The sequence below is a fragment of the Kogia breviceps genome, chromosome 7, assembly GCF_026419965.1.
Source record: "Kogia breviceps isolate mKogBre1 chromosome 7, mKogBre1 haplotype 1, whole genome shotgun sequence".
Classification (NCBI taxonomy): domain Eukaryota; kingdom Metazoa; phylum Chordata; class Mammalia; order Artiodactyla; family Physeteridae; genus Kogia; species Kogia breviceps.
In genome coordinates, this window is record NC_081316.1 from 97355951 (window position 1) to 97378310 (window position 22360).

The following is a 22360-nucleotide window of genomic DNA, read 5'->3' on the forward strand; positions in this document are numbered from 1 at the left end:
GCCTCGTTATAATTACTAGTTATAACAACCAGTAGTTGCTGAGTAGCCCTTTATATCCATTGTTCCATAGAGAGCCTTACAAGGTTGCCTTATAGGAAGATAAGTCAGGGTATTTGGATTCTTCACTGCCCATAATTATCTCTGCTTTCCAAAATTCATTAATAAAATAGTTTTTTTTGTTTTTTTTGCGATATGCGGGCCCTCTCACTGTTGTGGCCTCTCCCGTTGTGGAGCACAGGCTCCGGACGCGCAGGCTCCGGACGCACAGGCTCAGCGGCCATGGCTCACGGGCCCAGCCACTCCGTGGCATGTGGGATCTTCCCAGACCGGAGAACGAACCCTTGTCCCCTGCATTGGCAGGCGGACTCTCAACCACTGCGCCACCAGGGAAGCCCGTTTAGAATAGTTTGTAACCATTGAAGTTATCCCCAAGCATTGTTTTCGGAGGGTGGTGACATAATATAGTTTCAGACTCTTGCTCAGGCACTTAACTCCAACAGTGATACCAACTGCCACTTACTGAATTCCTACAATAAATGCTAGACCTTTACATTCATTTCCTTTAATCTTCACAGTAATCTGGCCAGGTAAGTGCTATATCCTCATTTTACAGCTGGGAGTACAAAGACTCAGATGACAAGGCAAGTTTTTTAACCACTCAAGTAGTAACAGGTTATGGTGCTGGGATTTGAATCCAGCTCTGTTTGACTTCAAAACACCCCTGCCCCCCACCTTTGTTGTAATTATATTACTTCATAAAAATTCACTGCTTGTGTGTGTATGCCCACGTGTTTATATATGAATTTATGGTTACATGTATGTACTTATTTAAATAAATGATATATGGAAAAAAAAAAGCTAATTTCCCCCACCCAACTCTCTTAGTATCTAGTGCTTTTAAAGGACCTTCCTGGAGAAGAATATCCCTTGCCAATGGAAGATGTTGTTGAACTTCTAAAACCACTATCGTAAGACATTAAAACCATATAAAATATTCACTCTAAATTTGTAAATTAAACTGGTGTATTCTGTTATGCTGATAAAGTTAAATTTTTTTCCCTCACAGCAATGTGTGTTCTTTGTATCGCCGTGACCAAGATGTTTGTAAAACCATTTTAAACCATGTCCTTCACATAGTGACGAACCTATGTCAAGGAAATATGGATGCTGAGAACACAAGGGATGCTCAAGGACAGTTTCTAACAGTGATTGAAGCATTTTGGTGGGTATAGACATTGTGGAGTTGCTTTTCTTTTGCCACATCTGCATATAAATGCAAACTTTGCATTCATTTCTACATTAGTGATTTCTTCTAATTCTTGAATGTAACTATATACATCTTTTAACAATAGTGAAATGTAATTTGTGTTTCCCTCCTTAATTGCTTGAAGAACTGCATTGTTTTCTGCTTAAGACTTGGCTTCCTAAAGTGGTTTTAGTGTATTTCCCTGCGAATTTTGAATCTCTTAATAGTTTGACATGTATGATGAATAAAGCAAAGTGCAACAAGTCTAAATCAATTGAGTAGTTTATATTCCTAAAGTGGACAAATTGGCCTTGTCACTATCTGGTTATTTCACGCATATAGTCATAGTGTGAGATAATACCAAGACACCTATAGAGGAGCATATATATGTAATTTAGAGCCCTCCTACCATTTGGTGGGCAAGGACTTCCGAGTCAGTATAGAATGTCGTTTTTAAGTCTTTGATATAACAACACAACAACTTTAAAAATGTTTTCCTTTTGGGGCTTCCCTGGTGGCGCAGTGGTTGAGAGTCCACCTGCCGATGCAGGGGACACGGATTTGTGCCCAGTCTGGGAAGAGCCCACATGCTGCGGAGCGGCTAGGCCCGTGAGCCATGGCCACTGAGCCTGCGCGTCCGGAGCCTGTGCTCCACCACGGGAGAGGCCACAACAGTGAGAGGCCCGCATACAGGGAAAAAAAAAAAAAAAAAAGTTTTCCTTTTAAAGCAAGTTTTCTATAACATGGTTAGCTGAAGTGGGATAGCCCCAAAATGAGACATAATTGTGTTACACAAATAACATACATTAAAATGCAGTCCTTTTCAAACCAATTTATTTTATCTGGAATTTTTGGAAGGTGAGAATATTGGCATATGCCACATAGTGAGAATTAAATTTAGCATGGAAAGAAATTTTGGAAGCAGCCTAGAATAACCTTAATGTCCAGTGATTTTTTTTTTTTACTGTGCTTTTATTGGAATAATTACTTGATATTAAGACACATACTTTATTTCAGGCACTTAACAAAGGAGGGAAAATGCACATTCTCTGTAAGAATGGCACTAGTAAAATGCCTTAAAACTTTGCTTGAGGTGAGTTATTCTACTTCAATTATTAGTATGGTTTCCATTGACATTTTTATTTTTATTTATTTTTTTTAAACATCTTTATTGGAGTATAACTGTTTTACAATAGTGTGCTAGTTTTTCCTTTACAACAAAGTGAATCAGTTATACATATACATATGTTCCCAAATCTTTTCCCTCTTGTGTCACCCTCTCTACCACCCTCCCTATCCCACCCCTCTAGGTGGTCACAAAGCACAAAGGTGATCTCCCTGTGCTATGCGGCAGCTTCCCACTAGCTATATAATTTACATTTGGTAGTGTATATATGTCCCTGCCACTCTCTCACTTCGTCACAGCTTACCCTTCCCCCTCCCCATATCCTCAAGTCCATGCTCTAGTAAGTCTGTGTTTTATTCCCGTCCTACCACTAATCTCTTCATGACATTTTTTTTCTTAGAGTCCATATATATGTGTTAGCATACGGTATTTGTTTTTCTCCTTCTGACTTACTTCACTCTGTATGACAGATCCATTGTCATTTTTAAAGCAGTCTTTGTTTCTGTTTGTTAATGGTTGATTTTTCTCTTAGTATTTCACATTTAACCTCAGTTGTTCTTTTCCCATAGGCTGATCCTTATTCAAAATGGGCTATTCTGAATGTAATGGGAAAAGACTTCCCTGTAAATGAAGTATTTCCACAGTTTCTTGCTGATAATCATCACCAAGTTCGCATGTTGGCTGCACTGTCAATCAATAGGTAATGGGTCAAGTATTCATGAAGTGTCTGGAGTGCTGCAGATAGCAATTCAATGTGTAGGACAGTCATAGTTCACTAGTTGTGATATTAAAAATAATTAACATTTACTGAGCATATATTGTATGCCTGGCATTTATGTTTTCTCTTAATTCTGACAACTGTATCACTTTGATACTATTATTTTCTCCAGTTTATTAATGAAAACTCTGTGGCTTAGACAGATAATTTGCTCAGTGCCGTACAGCTAGTAAGTGGTTGAGTTGAATGAGGTGTGTCTCCTCCCACTTACAAGAGATATAGGATGTTTGGATATTACTGAGATTTTATATGAGTTTGTAAAATGAAAATTAACACGTTTTACATTGTGCTAATTACAATCATATTCATTCAAGTGAACATAGAGTTAGACATTGGAGTGTTTCTCTCACAGGGATGTGTTTTATGTTTGAGTACCTGAAGAAGCAAATATTAATTTTTTTAACAACTGCATGTTTATCAGGTTATCAACTTGATCTTAAAACTCTAAATTATAACCTACCTCTGCCTTTCCTACCTCACATTCCTGTAAATAAAACACCTCTCTGCTTTATTTTTCTCTGTAGCATTTATCACCAGTTGAAATAATTGTATTTTAACACATTTACCTAGGATATAAGCTCCTAGAGGGCATTGATTTTTCTTTTCTTGTATATTTAGTACCTAGAATAATACTTGGAATGTGCCAGTTGTTTAATAATTTGTAAAATAAATGAACATTTGAAAAAAAAATTACATTATGCTTTAAAAACATCAAAGCTGAAGATCATTTAAGTAATTTTACTGTTCAAATGTACGTGACCAATAATTAAAGAATGCTATAAAGAACTTGCCCAGCAGTCACATAAATACATGTGTTAGATGTGTTCAAAATTTGGATATGCTGACAATAATTTTTTTCAAACATTTTTATTGGAGTATAATTGCTTTACAATGGTATGTTAGTTTCTCACAATAATGTTTTCATAAGTCAGAATCGTGTCTTAACTGCTCAGGCTTAGGACTGTTTTTAGTAAAAACCATAGAGCATTGTAAGGTTTGCTAATGAATGTGTGCTTACTTTAAGCCCTTAAAAAAGATAGAAAATATATACTAAAGTTAAAGATCTGGGGTTACAGAGGATCATAAGTTGAATATAATAAAGCAGGGTAGTGGTGGCATTAAAAAAATCTCTTGAGATTCAAAAATGCAAAAATTCATGAGTGGCATGAGCATAGCATTTATTTATTTATTTATTTATTGGTTTACTTGTTAGATATCTAATATTAGGCTATTTAAGAGAGATTAGAGAAACTGAAGGAGTCAGAGGAACACCAAAAAAGTTGATACTTTCATAAGTTTTGATTAGTAATAAAGGATAAAGGACAAAATTGGTTAAAGAGTTGTCCTTAAATATGATTGTACATTATGCAAAAAGCACTGATCAGCTTTTCTCTGTCACATAAAATTTTTGTAATGAAATATCAAGACAGTAAAGCTATCCACTTTTAAGTTGTGATTAAGTATTAGAGCAGCTTGATGTAAGAGTCTGTGGCTGCTTCTAATTGGTATTTGACCAGAGGACAATTTTTCTTTTCTGGTTAGTTAGAGTTCAGGGATATTCAGGTTTGGGCAATAGTCTAAAAGGTCTGTTGAGACCCTTTTCAGTTCTAGGAGAAAATGGAGTATATGGTAAAGACCTTAATATTAAGCAGTAGATTTGAACTGCTTATTGACTCACTGCTTATTTGAACTGCTTATGACTCACTCTATTGACTCACATTTCCGTGGTCTTTTGAAAGAAAATCTAATATGTTAGTATGTCTCACAGAGTGATTTATTTTTGCCCTGTAAATATGTTTTGGAAAGTGTGGTTTATATTTCACTTTTTGCTTTTTTTTAAGATTATTTCAGCATATGAAAAAAGGAGGTCCTTCCACATTATTGAAAGCACTTCCTTTGAAGCTTCAGCAAGCAGCGTTTGAAAATTCATACTTGAAAGCTCAGGAAGGAATGAGAGAAGTGGTAATTTTAGTAATGCTTATTTGCTGTTATATGCTTTCTATAAATATGCCACATATTACTTTACCAAGTTTGGCCTAAGACAGTATATATCCAGTAGTTCACAATATAAAGTTAGACTAGAACAGCTATATGAATTTATTGAAATTACTTTACTTATAGGTCAGAATTGGTTGAATAATGACAGTTTCTTCTGGTTCAACTTATATGCAGCATTTTTGTAGGAAAAACAGAATTTACTGAGTTTTTATGGGAGTATAAATGGCTTATTTTTAAATTAAAAACTATTTTTTGGTAAGATCTGATTAAAAGCTAATTCACAGAACAGGTGACAATAGGAAGAAATGGATTGAGAAAAAATTTTCTAATTGGGAAGAACAAATTATCTTTGTGCTGTTTAATGAACGTTATGATTTTCATATTTTTCTGTAGAATAATATTTTTCTTAAAATGGCAAAAATTGTCTTAGTGGTAGAATTTATTCATTTATCTATGCCTTGATTTGTTTATTAAAAGTATGTGAAGCAGTTAGTCAAATGACTATATATTCTGTAACAGCACCAAACTGAAGAGGAAAGTTGCATGAAAGAATGTGAATTTAGAAAAAGGTTTCAATAGATTGGAAAAATGAGAGTAAATAATACTCATTTAAAATTTACTAGAAATAACACATATTATATATTTTAAAATCAGCCTGTCATGTGCAAAAAGGGAGAATACTGACCTGATAGCAATTCATTTGGAGAAAGATCTAAGAAGTTTTACATCTTGACAGCATAATATGAATCAACATTGTTATCAAAAAAAAAGCAAATTCTGTCTTAGATGTCATTAATAGAAGCAGACTGTAATGAACAAGTTTATAGAAAGAACTTGAATCTTCTATTCTTTTTTTTTAACATCTTTATTGGAATATAATTGCTTTACAATGGTGTGTTAGTTTCTGCTACATAACAAAGTGAATCAGCTATACATATACATATATCCCCATATCTCCTCCCTCTTGCATAGCATGTTGGGTTTAGTTCCCAGTAAAACTAAATTTTTAACTATTGCTAGAGTGTTAGAGAGTCTGAATGTTAGAGAGTCTGTAGATCTATCTTTTATAAGGAATAGGTAAAGGAGTTGACTGAGTGGGAACCTCATAGCTATTTTCAAACATTTCAGTGATTGCCATTTAGTAAAGGAATTAGGTCCTTACTTTTTTTTGTACCAAAAATAGCAATAGAATCAATGACTGGCAGTTTTTTCCAAATGTGAGTAGAAACTTCTACCAAGTATAGCAAGTCAAAAAATGTACATGTCTGTTGGAAAAGTGATTGGTTATTAAACTAGAAGCATATATCATTCTATCTTAGTTGCATGACTTTATTGGTTTTTTAGTAATATATATGATAATATTTTTAAAGAATAAAGAGCTATATATTAAGTTATAATGGTAAATGTCTTAGGAGGTAACACTTGGTAGTTGAAGAGCTTTTAGTCTCTCTTTCCTGCAATTTCTTTCTCTTTTGTTTTCTTTAAAGTGCTTTATACCCATTGAAATGTTTGGTAATTCTTTCTATGAGATCTTATCAAAAGCAGTCTTTCCCTCTGTAGAAACTGTGGTCCTTTCTCATAATGTCTCTTCTTAGCTCCATCAATATAGGATTTAAAACTGTTCACGGGCTGCTTAGATGTTGTCGTGGTGTACTCTGGTTTTAGTCTGGTTGGTTTATTTGGAATATTTAAATATTAACATTGCATATTGTTTTTAAAATTCTTCCGAAGTCCCACAGAGCTGAAAACTCTGATATTTTGGATGAGCTTTGTAATAGAAAGGCCATTTTACTGATGATGATAGCTGTGGTGTTATACTATAGCCCTGTATGTGAAAAACAGGCTTTATTCGCCCTATGCAAGTCTGTGAAAGAGAATGGATTAGAGCCTCACCTCATTAAAAAGGTAACTGTGGATGAATATTTTTTATTATAATCTTCCTTGGGTAACTTTTAAACATTTAAGGTTAAAGCTAGATTTTTAATGTGGCATTTATTAAAGACTTAGAGACAGTTTTATTTTTTAGATTTGGAATATTAGAAAGCAGTAACTTTTAAAAGTGTATTTATTTGTATACAGTGTCATTTTTTACGTTAAGTTTAAGAGCATTTCACAAGGCAGTCATTGAACTAACGAGAGTGAGTGACCTGTCATCATGCAAACCAGGCCCTCTGGAATAGTATTTATTGGGGGAAGTGGAGAAAAAAGGAGTAGTACGTGTTTTGCTTAGTGGATTCTGGAGCAGGACATTGGGATCTAGCAGGGCCAGGAGTCAAATTTTAGAGCTGTAAAGCTTTTAAGTTGCATAATTAGGAAGATCAAGGTCCAACACAGTGTTGTAGAATGTTTACTCCTGCCCCTGTTCCAACACCTCAGCATTAATGGTTTGGGAAGTTCCAAGCCTTTACATCCTAGATTTTTACATGATGAACCGGTGATAGATCATGGCTTGATATAACTAGCATGGTTTGCAGTGGAGCTTTACAATAGACCAGCCTATAAGTAATCAGTCTAGATAGTTAAAACTTTTACCTCTCAGTATTAAAGTAAGAAGTTACTTAAAAAAAAAATTATACAAAAAAAAAAAAGTATATATATATATATATATATATATATATATATACTGTTAGGGCTTCCCTGGTGGCACAGTGGTTGAGAGTCCACCTGCCGATGCAGGGGACACGGGTTCGTGCCCCAGTCGGGGAAGATCCCATATGCCGCAGAGCGGCTAGGCCCATGAGCCATGACTGCTGAGCCTGCACGTCCGGAGACTGTGCTCTGCATCGGGAGACGCCACAACAGTGAGAGGCCCACGTACCACAAAAAAAAAAAAAGAAAAATTATACAGATACACTACCTAATTATTATTGTATGTGGAATATAGTGTTTGTATTTTTCTCATTTAGCTTTAGGACTGAGAAGAATTGTTTTACTTTATAATGAAATATAATCAAATCTTGAAAATTGAAACATATTTTTCTGTTTTTATTCATTTAACGTTTATTGAGGGTTTGCTATGTACGAGGCACTGAGTAATTATATTAAATACATTTTTCTTGTTGAGTTTTGCTGAAGTGGCTCCTTTATTATCTCCATCTAATAGATGAGTGAATCAAGGTATAGAAAAGTTAAATGAATGCCTGAAGTCATACTGTAAATATTAAGGATTTAAATGATTTATTATTTCATTATTTTCTTAAAACGCTGACTTCTTTTTTGATTTGTGTAGGTTTTAGAGAAAGTTTCTGAAACTTTTGGATATAGACATCTAGAAGACTTCATGGCTTCTCATTTGGATTATCTGGTATTGCAATGGATAAATCTTCAAGATACTGAATACAGCTTATCTTCTTTTCCTTTTATTTTATTAAACTATACAAACATTAAAGATTTCTACCGGTAGGTTTACATCTGTCACATGTGAAATATATCTAATTTAAAATTAGGTATTAATGATAATGTGAGTGTTGCAGCATTTTTTAATGGAAATGTATTGAAGTGGACTTAGGATCTGGTTCTAGCTGTGCCAGTAGCCAGCTACATGACTTCAGGCAAGCCACATGAACACCCTCTGGGACTTGGTTTCTAAATCTTTAAAGTAAGGGAGTTACATATAGAGATCGTTAAGGTCTCTTTCAGCTTTAATATTTAATAATCTTCCCTATGAAAAATCGAAGGTAAATTATTAGTGGCTGATTATTTCTGCCTTATTTTTCTTATTTGTTGCTTAACTATGGGCCATTTAGTCATTATTTCTGTTTGAAAGTTTAATGTACAAGTATTTACTAACTCCAAGTCTGGAGGAGAAAATTTTGAAAATGGAGAGATTTGAAACAACTAAATAATAATGTTTCGGTATCAGGATGCTGGGAAGGCAATTCGTAATTGTTTAGTTGTCCTTATTGTTTGTTCATTTTGACAATAATAATATTTACATTTATTCTTTGAATTTATTAATTGCTTTCACCTTTCACTTTACAATAATTTTCCATAAATTGATTATGCAGAAGAAATAAATTCAATTTTCACTTGTTTTTGATCACACTATTAGGGTGATCTCTTTTTTTTTAGTGTGACTATTTTTTAATTTATTTTTAATTTTTTTATTTTTAACATCTTTATTTGAGTATAACTGTTTTACAATAGTGTGTTAGTTTCTCCTTTACAACAAAGTGAATCAGTTATACATATACATATGTTCCCATATCTCTTCCCTCTTGCATCACCCTCCCTCCCACCCTCCCTATCCCACCCCTCTAGGTGGTCACAAAGCACAGAGGTGAACTCCCTGTGCTATGCGGCAGCTTCCCAATAGCTACCTGATTTACTTTTGGTAGTGTGTATATGTCCCTGCCACTCTCTCACATTGTCACAGCTTACCCTTCCCCCTCCCTATATCCTCAAGTCCATGCTCTAGTAGGTCTGTGTTTTATTCCAGTCCTACCACTAATCTCTTCATGACATTTTTTTTTTCTTAGAGTGAAGTAAGTCAGAAGGAGAAAAACAAATACCGTTATGCTAACACATATATATGGAATCTAGTGTGACTATTTAGAATTCACTTAACTTCATTTCTCCATTTATAAAATTAGAGAAAGGGTGCTTAATGATCTAGATAAAGTGATGCTCTGATGCTTATTAAACCATTTAATTTTTTTTATTTTTATTTTTATTTTTTTTGGCCGTGCCACACAGCTTGAGGGATCTTAGTTCCCTGACCAGGGATCAATCCATGGTGAAAACATGGAGTCCTAACCACTGGACTGCCAGGGAATTCCCAAAACCAGTTTATTATTTTAAGGACTATATTATAAAATTTTACTTTGAAACATTATATTTTTAATGTATATTTAAAATGTATACATTTTAATATACATCGTAATTTTTATATTTTTAGGTCTTGTTATAAAGTTTTGATTCCACATCTTGTGATTAGAAGTCATTTTGATGAGGTAAAGTCCATTGCTAATCAGATTCAAGAGGATTGGAAAAGTCTTCTGACAGACTGCTTCCCAAAGATTATTGTAAATATTCTTCCATACTTTGCTTATGAGGATACAGGAGACAGTGGTATGGCACAGCAAAGAAAGACTGCTACCAAAGTCTATGATATGCTTAAAGATGAAAACTTACTAGGAAAACAGGTATGACTTCAACATCTACTGTACTTTTTATCCCCTAATTGATCTGAGGTTTAACTTTAAAACTTTAAGGCTATTTATTCATCATTTATGCAATTAAATTTAATACTATGTGATAATCACCATCTAACATAGGCAATCCATTAATTTTTTATTATTGTTGTACAGTGTTCTCTCCTTTTGATTAGCTTTTAAATGAAATGTTTTTAATCAGAAATTTTTTTAAAACTTTGGAATAGTTCTACCACTTTTTCTTTTAAAATTGTGTTTTAATTGGCAGTAATACATGAATGCAAGCTGGTTATTAAATTCAAACAATACTGAACAAGGTATAGAAAATCTTTTTCACTTCATCTTTAATCTCATCAAACCCTTCACTTTTCAAGGAAAAGTACAATCCCAGGTTCCCATACACTGTTTTTGCCATGACATTTACTACCTTCTAACATATGATGTAACTTACTTATGAATTATGTTCATTGGTTTTTGTCAACCTTCTCCACTATAAGTACTGTGAAGGTAGGATTTTTTTCTTTCTTCTTTTTTGCAGATGTATCCCAACTATGTAATATATATTGAGTACTCATTATTTGATGAAAGATGGAGTAAAGTTAAAAAAGAACTAACAATTTCTGTTTGTTTTATAGTAATTTATATATATATAAAATTATTTGAGGCAACTTATATTAAAATACATATGGAAAGTTTTTAAGGTAAAAGAGGATTGGTCACTCCAATTTTTTTTTTAATGTGAGTAAAGGATGACTAACCAAGCTTGGTCAACATTAGTATTACAATTGGATACACTTCAAGAGACTCTTTTTTTTGTTGCCCAGTTATCTGTGTTGAACCAACAAGTGGAACAGCAAGACTCTCAGTTGCTTAGGTGAGCCATTCCCAGTCAGAACTGGTTCTAAGTCTGTAGTCTGAAGGCAGATGGTGACTAGAGGTACTCCCTGCCCAAAAGGCAGTTGGAACAGAATGTTGGCATGCCAAGGGGGTATGGACATTATGAAAGACACTCTGCCTCTAGCCTCTTTTACCCAATCTCCCAGCTTAGACTTCTGAGCAGGCCTACTTTTACTATTCTTCTTTATGTGTTCAAACCAATAGATAGCAGTTATGAGTCAGAATAAGTCTAGAAGGGAAGCGTGATTACATTAAACCCTGATTAAAACACCAGTCTCAAGAATGAAGAGAGGTCTTAGCTTCTTGGTTAAAGACATAAATCTAATTTTTATTAGTCTCAATTTCATTTAGCATCATCATTATAAATTAATTCTTTCTCTTTCTCTAATATGCAGTTTCTCTGAAACACTCAAGATTCTTTCTTCTGTGGATAAGTGTTGGTACCACTATTATCAGTCTTTGAGTCTTCTAAAACTGTCCGTTGTTGAATGCTTAGAATATTTACAGTTATAAGACTGTTTAGCTATACCTAGATATCTGAATAATTTATATGTACCTTAGCTAAACATTACAGATCTGGCTTGTTAAAGAATCATGAAATTAATGAAGTCAGCTGTCATCTGTGTGCAGGGAAACTCACTAATTTTTCCTCTGATGTTAATCAGATTTGGGCAGTTTGACCTTACTTATTCCAGATATACTGAAAATGGGGCTAGATTTTTTTTTTTAATTTATTTATTTAATTTATTTATTTTTGACTGCGTTGGTCTTCACTGCTGCATGCAGGCTTTCTCTTGTTGTGAGTGGGGGTTACTCTTTGTTGTGGTGCGTGGGCTTCTCCCTATGGTGGCTTCTCTTGTTGCAGAGCACGGGCTCTAGACACATGGGCTTCAGTAGTTGTGTCGCGTGGGCTCAATAGTTGTGGCTTGCGGGCTCTAGAGCGCAGCCTCAGTAGTTGTGGTGCACGGGCTTAGTTGCTCCGTGGCATGTGGGATCTTCCCAGACCAGTGCTCAAACCCGTGTCCCCTGCATTGGCAGGTGGATTCTTAACCACGGAGCCACCAGGGAAGCCCCGGGGCTGGATTTTTTAAAGGGCTTAAACCTTGGAAATGATGACATGACAACTAATGTGTAAGCCCAGGGAAAGGCTAGGATCGTTAGATTTCTTTAGTGTCACATTCCAGAATATTTTTGTTATATTAGGAAGTGTTTCCAGACCTCTGTGTGGAAGAGGTAAAGATAGTAGAGATAATAAATCAGCCATTTGCCTTTTGGTTTAAAGCACTGTAATTCCTTATTTCAAGAGCTAACAAATCCACCTTTAAGACTTCACAGTTCTCATTCATTTGGCTAAGGTGTAATGTAGTACACCCATTCTTTATATTTAGAGAACTTAATGCCTTTAGTGAGGCTAACTGTGGCAGGAAGTGGATGATGAAGGGTCTGTTCCTGTCCGGGAGGATTTAGCCTACTATTGATGACAGGGCATGTGGATAGCAGCTAGCCTCCGAATTTGGGATATCAACCAAGTAGAAATCTGGGGAAAAGTTATGCAGGGAACAAAGGGATGATTATTGCCAGTCACTGGGAATTCTTACTAGTAAAGTTCTCTAAGTGAGATAGTGTTCTCAAATAAGAGTAAAATGTAGATTGATGAGCAGTATACATCAGTGGGGAATTTGGTTGGCAGGAAAATGATTAGGTTGAGGAATTTCAGGCTAGACCTGAAGCCTTACTCATTAAAATGATTCTTTTTATTTTATTTTATTTTTTAAACATCTTTTTTAGAGTATAATTGCTTTATAATGGTGTGTTAGTTTCTGCTTTATAACAAAGTGAATCAGCTATACATATACATATATCCCCATATCTTAAAATGATTCTTTAAAATTAAACAAAAGAGTTGGATTAAGAGAGTCTTGTTTGGTATGATTTCTCTATTTTCCTTTCAGTCTGTCGGTCGGCTGCATAACAGAAAAAAGTGGTGTTAGCTGTATGTCTTGCAGATCTTAGATCTTTGGTCACTTTGAATAATTTTGGAAATGAGGCAATAACATGAGCCCCTTAAGCTGTCTTAAAGATCACAGACACGAAAACTTAAATATATTTTAATTTTGTATCCTTGCAGATTGATCATTTATTCATTAGTAATTTACCAGAGATTGTGGTGGAGTTATTAATGACGTTACATGAACCAGCAACTTCTGGTGCCAGCCAAAGCACTGACCCCTGTGACTTTTCAGGGTATGGGTATTTTTAACTTAGAGAATTAGCTGCAATTTCAGAACCTTGGGAAGTTTATTGGTTAACGCTTTCAAATGTCCATTTCAGTTGTTAGGCATGTACTCTGCTTTTAAATTCTGTTTCTTTAAAAATAATTACCTTTGAATTGAAGTATCTGCTCTACTGTAGCCTCTCCACAGTAATTGATCTTTTAATGGACCACCTTATTCGCAAATTCAGTGACCTTTTTCTTAATCTTTTTGTAATATTTGAGCATTCTTCCAGCTCCTGTCTCATGAAATTTTCTTCGTCATGACATTATTCTTTGTTCTCTTATCTATGACTTGGCTTTCTGTATCACCTTTTCTTTATCATGCTCCTTTGCTAGGGGAATCTTACTGTACTCTAATTTCATTTGGATGTGAAACTCACTTTGCTGTATATGAATGTTAAAATTATTTTCTCAGCTTGATTGTAAGCTACCTGAAAATGCCCTTAACGTTTTTTATATGCTCTACAATGCTAAGTGTATAAAATAGTAATAATATCTATTAAAATACTTTTACGTATGTAATTTCATTTGGTGTAGTATTTGATTGCTGTGTCTTAAGATATTGTGTTTATAGTACTAGCATAGAGCTTTAATTCATAACTGAAGTGAATTGATATTAAGTCTCATTTGTGGAATTGCCATTAACTTCATAAAAGATTTTTTAAGCAAATTGTTTAAAATTGAGTAAGTCTTAGAAAGTTAAAGTATTTAGGTATTCTGATTGATGTATATAGACTGTGATAATGTCATTTGTGATTTTATTAAAAGTCTAGTTTTCAGTAGAAAATTATTTCAAAATTTGGGGTTACTGTAATCTAAATTTTCTTTTTGGATTTTCACTTGTCTATTAAGAAAATGTTTTTTCTTGATAATTTTTTTCTGAAAATGATGACTGTATTTTATTCTATAACTCTTAGGGATTTGGATCCTGCTCCTAATCCACCTCATTTTCCATCACATGTGATTAAAGCGACATTTGCCTATATCAGCAATTGCCACAAAACCAAGCATAAAAGCATTTTAGAAATTCTTTCCAAAAGCCCTGTAAGTATACATTACTAGTATAATACCTGAAGGGAGAATTCCTTCTTTTTCAGTTAGAAAATCTATATAAGTACATCTTAAAGAGAAAAAAAGTAAAGAAATGGAAAATTTATCTGAATAAATTTAAAAAAACACTCATTTACAAGTTTATATCTTGGTATTTTACTTGTCAGTATTAATTGAAATATGTCACATATGAGGGCTGAATTTCATGACATTTTAGTCATGTTGGCTCAGGGAATATATATATATATATATATATATATATATATATATATATATAAAATGTATATTTTAAAGATATACTATTATTGTTTACTATCTGAAAACTAAGTAAATTGACAGTAGTTTTTTAGGTTTAAGATAGTAATTTTCTTAATGTAATATTTTGCATTTGATATCAAAACCCAAAACAAAATTCTATAATTTAGAATTCTGTATTTTGAATAAAAAATGTATGTATTATGGGCTGAGTATATGTGATTAGGCAAGTTTTTACTAAATGTATCTTTATTTTCTAGGATTCCTATCAGAAAATTCTTCTAGCCATATGTGAGCAAGCAGTTGAGACAAATAATGTTTATAAAAAACATAGAATTCTTAAAATATATCACCTGTTTGTTAGTTTATTAATGAATGATATAAAGAGTGGCTTAGGAGGAGCTTGGGCCTTTGTTCTTCGAGATGTTATTTATACTTTGATTCACTATATCAACCAAAGGTAAATAATATATTTAGACCAATATATAAGTAATTTTTCTACCCTTTCATCTTAATTGAAAATGTATATGCGTCTGCAAGTTAGAAGCCAGAGTATTGTTTTCTGAATTTTGCCTTTTTAATATATATTATGTCTACCTATTATATTTTACAAAGTGCATCACTACTTCTCCAACTCTAGAAATCTTTAAGTATTAAGGGTCTTTAACATTTTAAATATTCTAATTTTAGATTGCCATAAATATATATATATTACCATAGCAGTTCTGGTCACCACTTCCAGTGTGTGTGGTAGGGGGCGAAGAGGGGTTCCCTGTACACATCCAGGGAATTATCCAGACATCAGCTGATACCTACCTGTAGATAGTGTTAGATCCCACAGATTAAGAGCTCAAGTTCTGCAAGATTGTCCTTTCCAACCTCATCAGATGCCATTTGAAAGCCCAGGTTATCAGTGGCTATAGATTTCAGTGACCCCTTTCTTAGGTTTGATTAATTTGCTAGAGTGGCTCACAGAACTCAAGAAACCTGTTTACTCACTAGATTGCCAGTTTATTACAAAAAGAAATAACTCAAGAACAGCCAGATGGAAGAGATGCATAGGGCAAGGTATGGGGAAGGGGCATGGAGCTCCCATGCCCTCTCCAGGCATTTCACTCACCATACCTGCAAGTGTTCACCAACCCAGAAGCTCCCTAAACCCCATCCTTTTGGGTGTTAATGGAAGCCTCATTAAATAGGCATGACTGATGAAATCATCACAGTCATTGGTGATTGAATCAGCTTCCATCTCTCTATGCCCTTCTTGGAGGTCAGAAAGGTGGGACCAAAAGTTTCAACCCTCTAATCACAGGGTTGGTTCTCTTGGCAACCAGCCCCCATTCTTAGGTGCTTCCCCAAATTTACTCATTAACATTAAAAAAAGACTCCTTTATTGTTCTCGTCACAGGAAATTCCAAGAGTTTTAGGAACTCTGTGCCAGAAATGGGGACCAAATATATATTTCTTATTATAAATCACAGCATCACAGTTACTATAGATTTTGGGATGTATGTTCTTTTTAGCATCTCTATTCCTTTCCATTGACTTTAATGATGTCTCTATTATTTGTTTTCTTATTAGTAGATAACATTGCCATCAAATAAATTTAAGTCCTTCAAAGCACATGAAGATATCTATTTCCATTTTGTTTTCTCATATTTTTCTTTTTTGGCTTTTAAAAAATATTTTATAATTTTTATTTTAATTTAAGTCACGTGTTTGTATAGTCATTCAGTCTTTTTCCATCACTAATATTTTTTCTTTAGGTTTTATTGTTTTGGTAAAATATATAACATAAAATTTGTCATTTTTAACCATTTTTTAAAGTGTCCAATTCAGTGATATTAATTACATTCACAGTTTTGTGTTTCCATTGCCACTGTTTCCAAAACTTTTTCATTACCTCAAATAGAACCTCTGTACCCATTAAGCAGTAATTCCACATTACCACTTCCCTGTAAGCCCCTGATAACCTCTAATATACTTCCTGTCTCTATGAATTTGCCTGTTATAGATATTTCATAAGTAGAATCATAATTTATAAGTAGAATCATAATTTATTTTTCCTTTTCTGTCTGGCTTGTTTCACTTAGCATGTCTTCAGAGTTCATCCAGCACCATACTTTTTTATCGCTAAGTAATATTCCACTGGATATATATACCACATTTTGTTTATCCATTCATCTGTTGATGAACACTTAGGTTGTTTCATGGGTATGAAGTGGTATCTCTTTGGGGTTTTGATTTTACATTTTCCTACTGACTAATGATGTTGAACATCTTTTCATGAGCTTAGTGACCATTTGTATATCTTCTTTGGAGAAATGTCTATTTAAGTCCTTTGCCCATTTTTAAAAATTGGATTGTCTTTTTGTTGAGCCGTAGGAGTTCTTTATATATTCTTGGTGTTGAACTCTTAATATATGATTTGCAAATATATTCTGGGTATTGAATTCATATATGATTTGAAAGTAGTATCTCCCATCCTATAAAATTTTCACTTTCCTGATAATGTCTTTTGATGCGCAGATCTTTTAAATTTTGATAAAGTCTGATTTATCTTTTTTTTGTTTGTTTCGCATGGTTTTGGTGTTATATGTAAGAATTCATTGTCAAATCTAGGGTCACAAAGATTTACCCTTAGAGTTTATTCTAAGAGTTTTATGCTTTTAGCTCTTAGGTCGTTTTTTAGCTCTTTAGGTCGTTTATTCATTTTAATTTTTACATGTGGTGTGAGTTAGGGGTTCAATGTCATTCTTTTGCATGTAGAAATCTAATTGTTCCAGCATGTTGTTAAAGATAATGTTCTTTCCCCTTTGAAGGGACTTGGCATCCTTGTCAAAAATCAGTTAGCCATTGGTGTATGGGTTTATTTCTGAATTCTCAGTTCTATTCCATTGGTCTTTACTTGTGCCAGTACCATGCTGTGTTGATTACTATAGCTTTATAGTAACTTTTGAAATCAGGAAGTGTGAGTCCTCCAGTGTTGTTCTTCTTTTTCAAGATTGTTTTGGCTGTTTGGGGTCCCTTGAAATTCCATGTGAATTTATGCACATAAATTGGAATTTAGATGGAGATTGCATTGAATATGTGACTATTTAGATAGTATTAACATCTCAACAATTTGTCTTCCAATCCATGAACACAGGATGTCTTTCCATTTAGTTGAACTTATTTGATCTCTTTCATCCATGCTATATAGTTTTCAGTGCACAGGCCTTTCACATCCTTGGTTAGATTTATTCCCGGGTATTTAATTCTTTTAGATGCTATTGTAAATGGAGTTTTGTAATCAATTTCCATTTTAGATTGTCAACTGCTATTGTATAGAAACACAAATAATTTTGTATGTTGATTTTGTGACTTGTAACTTTGCTAAATTTTTTTGTTACCTCTTGTAGATTTATTGTGGATTCTTTTGGGAGTTTCTGTATATATAGAATCATGTCATCTGGATATAGTTTTACTTCTTCCTTTCTGATTTGGATGCCCTTTATTTCTTTTTCTTTTTTAATTGCTCTGGCTGGAAGTTCAGTACAATGTTGGGTATCAGTGGTGAATGTGGGCTTCCTTGTCATATTCCTGATCTTAGTGGGAAAGCTTTCAGTTTTTCAACGTTGATTATGTTGTTAGCTTTGGGTTTTCATAGGTTACCATTATTTTGTTGAGAAAGTTTCTGTCTATTCTGATGTTTTTCTGAGTGGTTTTCTCATAAAAGGATGTTAGATTTTGTCAAATGCCTTTTCTGTTTGTTGAGATGGTCATATGTTGTATTCTTTCATTCTATCAATGTGGTATATTACATGGACTGACTTTCCTATGCTGATCCACTCTTACATTCCTGGGATAAATCCCACTTGCTCATGATGTATATCCTTTTTTTTTAATAGATCTTTATTGGAGTATAATTGCTTCACAATACTGTTAGTTTCTTTTTTTATATAAATTTATTTATTTATTTATTTATGGCTGCATTGGGTCTTTGTTGCTGCATGTGGGCTTTTCTCCAGTTGTGGCGAGCAGGGGCTACTCTTTGTTATGGTGCCCGGGCTTCTCATTGTGGTGGCTTCTATTGTTGTGGAGCTTGTGGCTCTAGGCACACAGGCTTCAGTAGTTGTGGTTTGCGGGCTCCAGAGTGCAGGCTCAGTAGTTCCGGCACACGGGCTTAGTTGCTCCATGGCATGTGAGATCTTCCCGGACCAGGGCTCCAACCCATGTCCCTTGCATTAGCAAGCGGATTCTCAACCACTGCGCCACCAGGGAAGCCCCCATGTTAGTTTCTGTTGCACAACAAAGCGAATCAGCCATATGCATACACATGTCCCCATGTCCCCTCCCTGTTGAGCCTCCCTCCCATCCTCCCTATCCCACCCTTCTAGGTGATCGCAAAGCACTGAGCTGATCTCCCTGTACTATGCTGCTGCTTCCCACCAGCCAACTATTTTACATTTGATAGTGTATATATTTCAATGCTACTCTCACTTCGCCCCAGCTTCGCCCTCCCACCACATGTCCTCAAGTCAGTTTTCTATGTCTGCCTCTTTATTCCTGCTCTACAACTAGGTCATGAATACCATTTTTTTTTGTTTTTTAGATTCCATATATATGCGTTAGCATATAGTATTTGTTTTTCTCTTTCTGACTTACTTCACTCTGTATGACAGACTCTAGGTCCATCCACCTCACTACAAATAACTCAGTTTCGTTTCTTTCTATGGCTGAGTAATATTCCATTGTATAGATATGCCCCATCTTCTTTATCCATTCATCTGTCGATGGACATTTAGGTTGGTTCCACGTCCTGGCTATTGGTGACTACTAAATAGTGCTGCAGTGAACATTGTGGTGCATGTCTCATTTTGAATTATGGTTTTCTCAGGGTATATGCCCAGTAGTGGGATTGCTGGGTCATATGGTAGTTCTATTTGTAGTTTTTTAAGGAACCTCCATACTGTTTTCCATAGTGGTTGTATCAATTTACATTCCCACCAACTGTGCAGGAGGGTTCCCTTTTCACCACATCCTTTCCAGCATTTATTGTTTCTAGTTGGTTTTTTTTTTTTTTTTTTTTTTTTTTGCAGTATGCGGGCCTCTCACCGCTGTGGCCTCTCCCGTTGCGGAGCACAGGCTCCGGACACACAGGCTCAGCGGCCATGGCTCACGGGCCCAACCACTCTGTGGCATGTGGGATCCTCCCGGAGAGGGGCACGAACCCGCGTCCCCTGCATCGGCAGGCAGACTCTCAACCACTGCGCCACCAGGGAAGCCCTGTTTCTAGCTTTTTTGATAGTGCCCATTCTGACCAGCATGAGGTGATACCTCATTATAGTCTTGATTTGCATTTCTCTAATAATTAGTGATGTTGAACATCTTTTCATGTGCCTCTTGGCCATCTGTATGTCTTTCTTGGTGAAATGTCTTTAGGTCTTTGGTCCATTTTTTAACTGGATTTTTTTTTTTTTTTTTGATATTGAGCTCCATGAGCTGTTTGTATATTTTGAGGTATAATCCTTTGTCTGTTGTTTCATTTCAAGTTTAATTCTGTCCCATTTGTTTATTTTTGTTTTTATTTCTGTTACTCTAGGAGGTGGGTCAAAAAAAATCTTGCTGTGGTTTATGTCAAAGAGTTTTTCCTATGTTTTCCTCTAAGAGTTTTATAGTGTCTGGTCTTACATTAAATCTTTAATCCATTTGGAGTTTTTTTTTTTTTTTGTGGTATGCGGGCCTCACTGTTGTGGCCTCTCCCGTTGCGGAGCACAGGCTCCGGACGCACAGGCTCAGCGGCCATGGCTCACGTGCCCAGCCGCTCCACGGCATGTGGGATCTTCCCGGACCGGGGCACGAACCCGCGTCCCCTGCATCGGCAGGCGGACTCTCAACCACTGCGCCACCAGGGAAGCCCCTGGAGTTTATTTTTGTGTATGTTAGGCAGTGTTCTAATTTCATTCTTCTACATGTAGATGTCCAGTTTTCCCAGCACCACTTATTGACGAGGCTGTCTTTTCTCCATTGTGTGTTCTTGCTTCCTTTGTCGTAAATTAGGTGCCCATATGTGTGTGGCTTTATCTCTGGGCATTCTATCCTGTACCATTGATCTATATTTCTTTTTTTTTTGCCAATACCATACTGTCTTAATTACTGTAGTTTTGCGGTATAGTTTGAAGTCGGGGAGCCTGATTCCTCCAACTCTGTTTTTCTTTCTCAAGATTGCTTTGGCTATTCGGGGTCCTTTGTGTTTCCATACGAATTGTAAGATTTTTTGTTCTAATTCTGTGAAGAATGCCATTGTTAGTTTGATAGGGATTGCATTGAATCTGTAGATTGCTTTGGGTAGTATATTCATTTTCACAATGTTGATTCTTCCAGTCCAAGAACATGGTATATTTCTCCATCTGTTTATGTTGTCTTTGATTTCTTTCATCAGTGTTTTATAGTTGTCTGAGTACAAGTCTTTCGCCTCTGTAGGCAGATTTATTCCTAGGTATTTTATTCTTTTTGTTGCAGTGGTAAATGGGAGCATTTCCTTAATTTCTCTTTCTGATTTTTCATTGTTGATGTATAGGAATGCCAGAGATTTCTGTGCATTAATTTTGTATCCTGCAGCCTTACCAAATTCATTGATTAGTTCTAGTAGTTTTCTGGTAGCATCTTTAAGATTTTCTATGTATAATATCATGTTATCTGCAAACAGTGACAGTTTTACTTCTTCTTTTCCAATTTGTATTCCTTTTATTTCTTTTTCTTCTCTGATTGCTGTGGCTAGGACTTCCAAAACTATGTTGAATAAGAGTGGCGAGAGTGGACATCCTTGTCTTGTTCCTGATCCTAGTAGAAATGCTTTTAGTTTTTCACCATTGAGTATGATGCTTGCTGTAGGTTTGCCATATATAGCCTTTATTTTTTTGAGGTAGGTTCCCTCTATGCCCATTTTCTGGAGAGCTTTTTATCATAAATGGGTGTTGAATTTTGTCAAAAGCTTTTTCTGCATCTATTGAGATGATCATATGGTTTTTATTCCTTAATTTCTTAATGTGGTGTACCACATTGATTTGTGTATATGGAAGAATCCTTGTATCTGTGGGATAAATCCTGCTTGATCATAGTGTATGATCTTTTAATGTGCTGTTGGATTGTTTTTGCTAGTATTTTGTTCAGGGTTTTTGCATCTATGTTCATCAAGTATTGTTCTGTAATTTTCTTTTCTTGTGATATCTTTGTCTGGTTTTGGTATCAGGGTGATGGTGGCTTCGTAGAATGAGTTTGGGAGTGTTTCTCCCTGTGCAATTTTTTGGAAGAGTTTGAGAAGTATTGGTGTTAGCTCTTCTCTAAATGTTTGATAGAATTCACCTCTGAAGCCATCTGGTCCTGGACTTGTTTGTTGGAAGATTTTTAATTACAGTTTCAATTTCATTACTCCTGACAGGTCTGTTTATATTTTCTAATTCTTTCTGGTTCAGTCTTGGAGACTGAATTTTTCCAAGAATTTGTCCATTTCTTCATGGTTGTCCATTTTATTGGCATACAGTTGTTGGCAGTAGTCTCTTATAATCCTTTGTATTTCTGCAGTGTCAGTTGTGATTTC

General features: G+C 35.0%; 1 protein-coding gene across 4 annotated transcripts in view; it reads left to right on the forward strand.

Moving 5' to 3' along the window:
- Positions 1 to 22360, forward strand: part of ATM (ATM serine/threonine kinase) — a 140916-nt gene that overhangs the window by 41592 nt on the left and 76964 nt on the right. For 3 of the 4 annotated variants that reach the window (XM_067038886.1, XM_067038887.1, XM_059068247.2), the window contains 11 exons: positions 886 to 968; positions 1067 to 1222; positions 2264 to 2339; positions 2942 to 3072; positions 4992 to 5112; positions 6880 to 7053; positions 8378 to 8547; positions 10046 to 10292; positions 13327 to 13442; positions 14391 to 14517; positions 15039 to 15238. In XM_067038886.1, coding sequence (XP_066894987.1) covers positions 886 to 968; positions 1067 to 1222; positions 2264 to 2339; positions 2942 to 3072; positions 4992 to 5112; positions 6880 to 7053; positions 8378 to 8547; positions 10046 to 10292; positions 13327 to 13442; positions 14391 to 14517; positions 15039 to 15238 — 1601 coding nt within the window. Of the gene's footprint in view, positions 1 to 885; positions 969 to 1066; positions 1223 to 2263; positions 2340 to 2941; positions 3073 to 4991; positions 5113 to 6879; positions 7054 to 8377; positions 8548 to 10045; positions 10293 to 13326; positions 13443 to 14390; positions 14518 to 15038; positions 15239 to 22360 lie in introns of those variants that run through there. The other variant, XM_067038888.1, reaches the window with a different exon arrangement.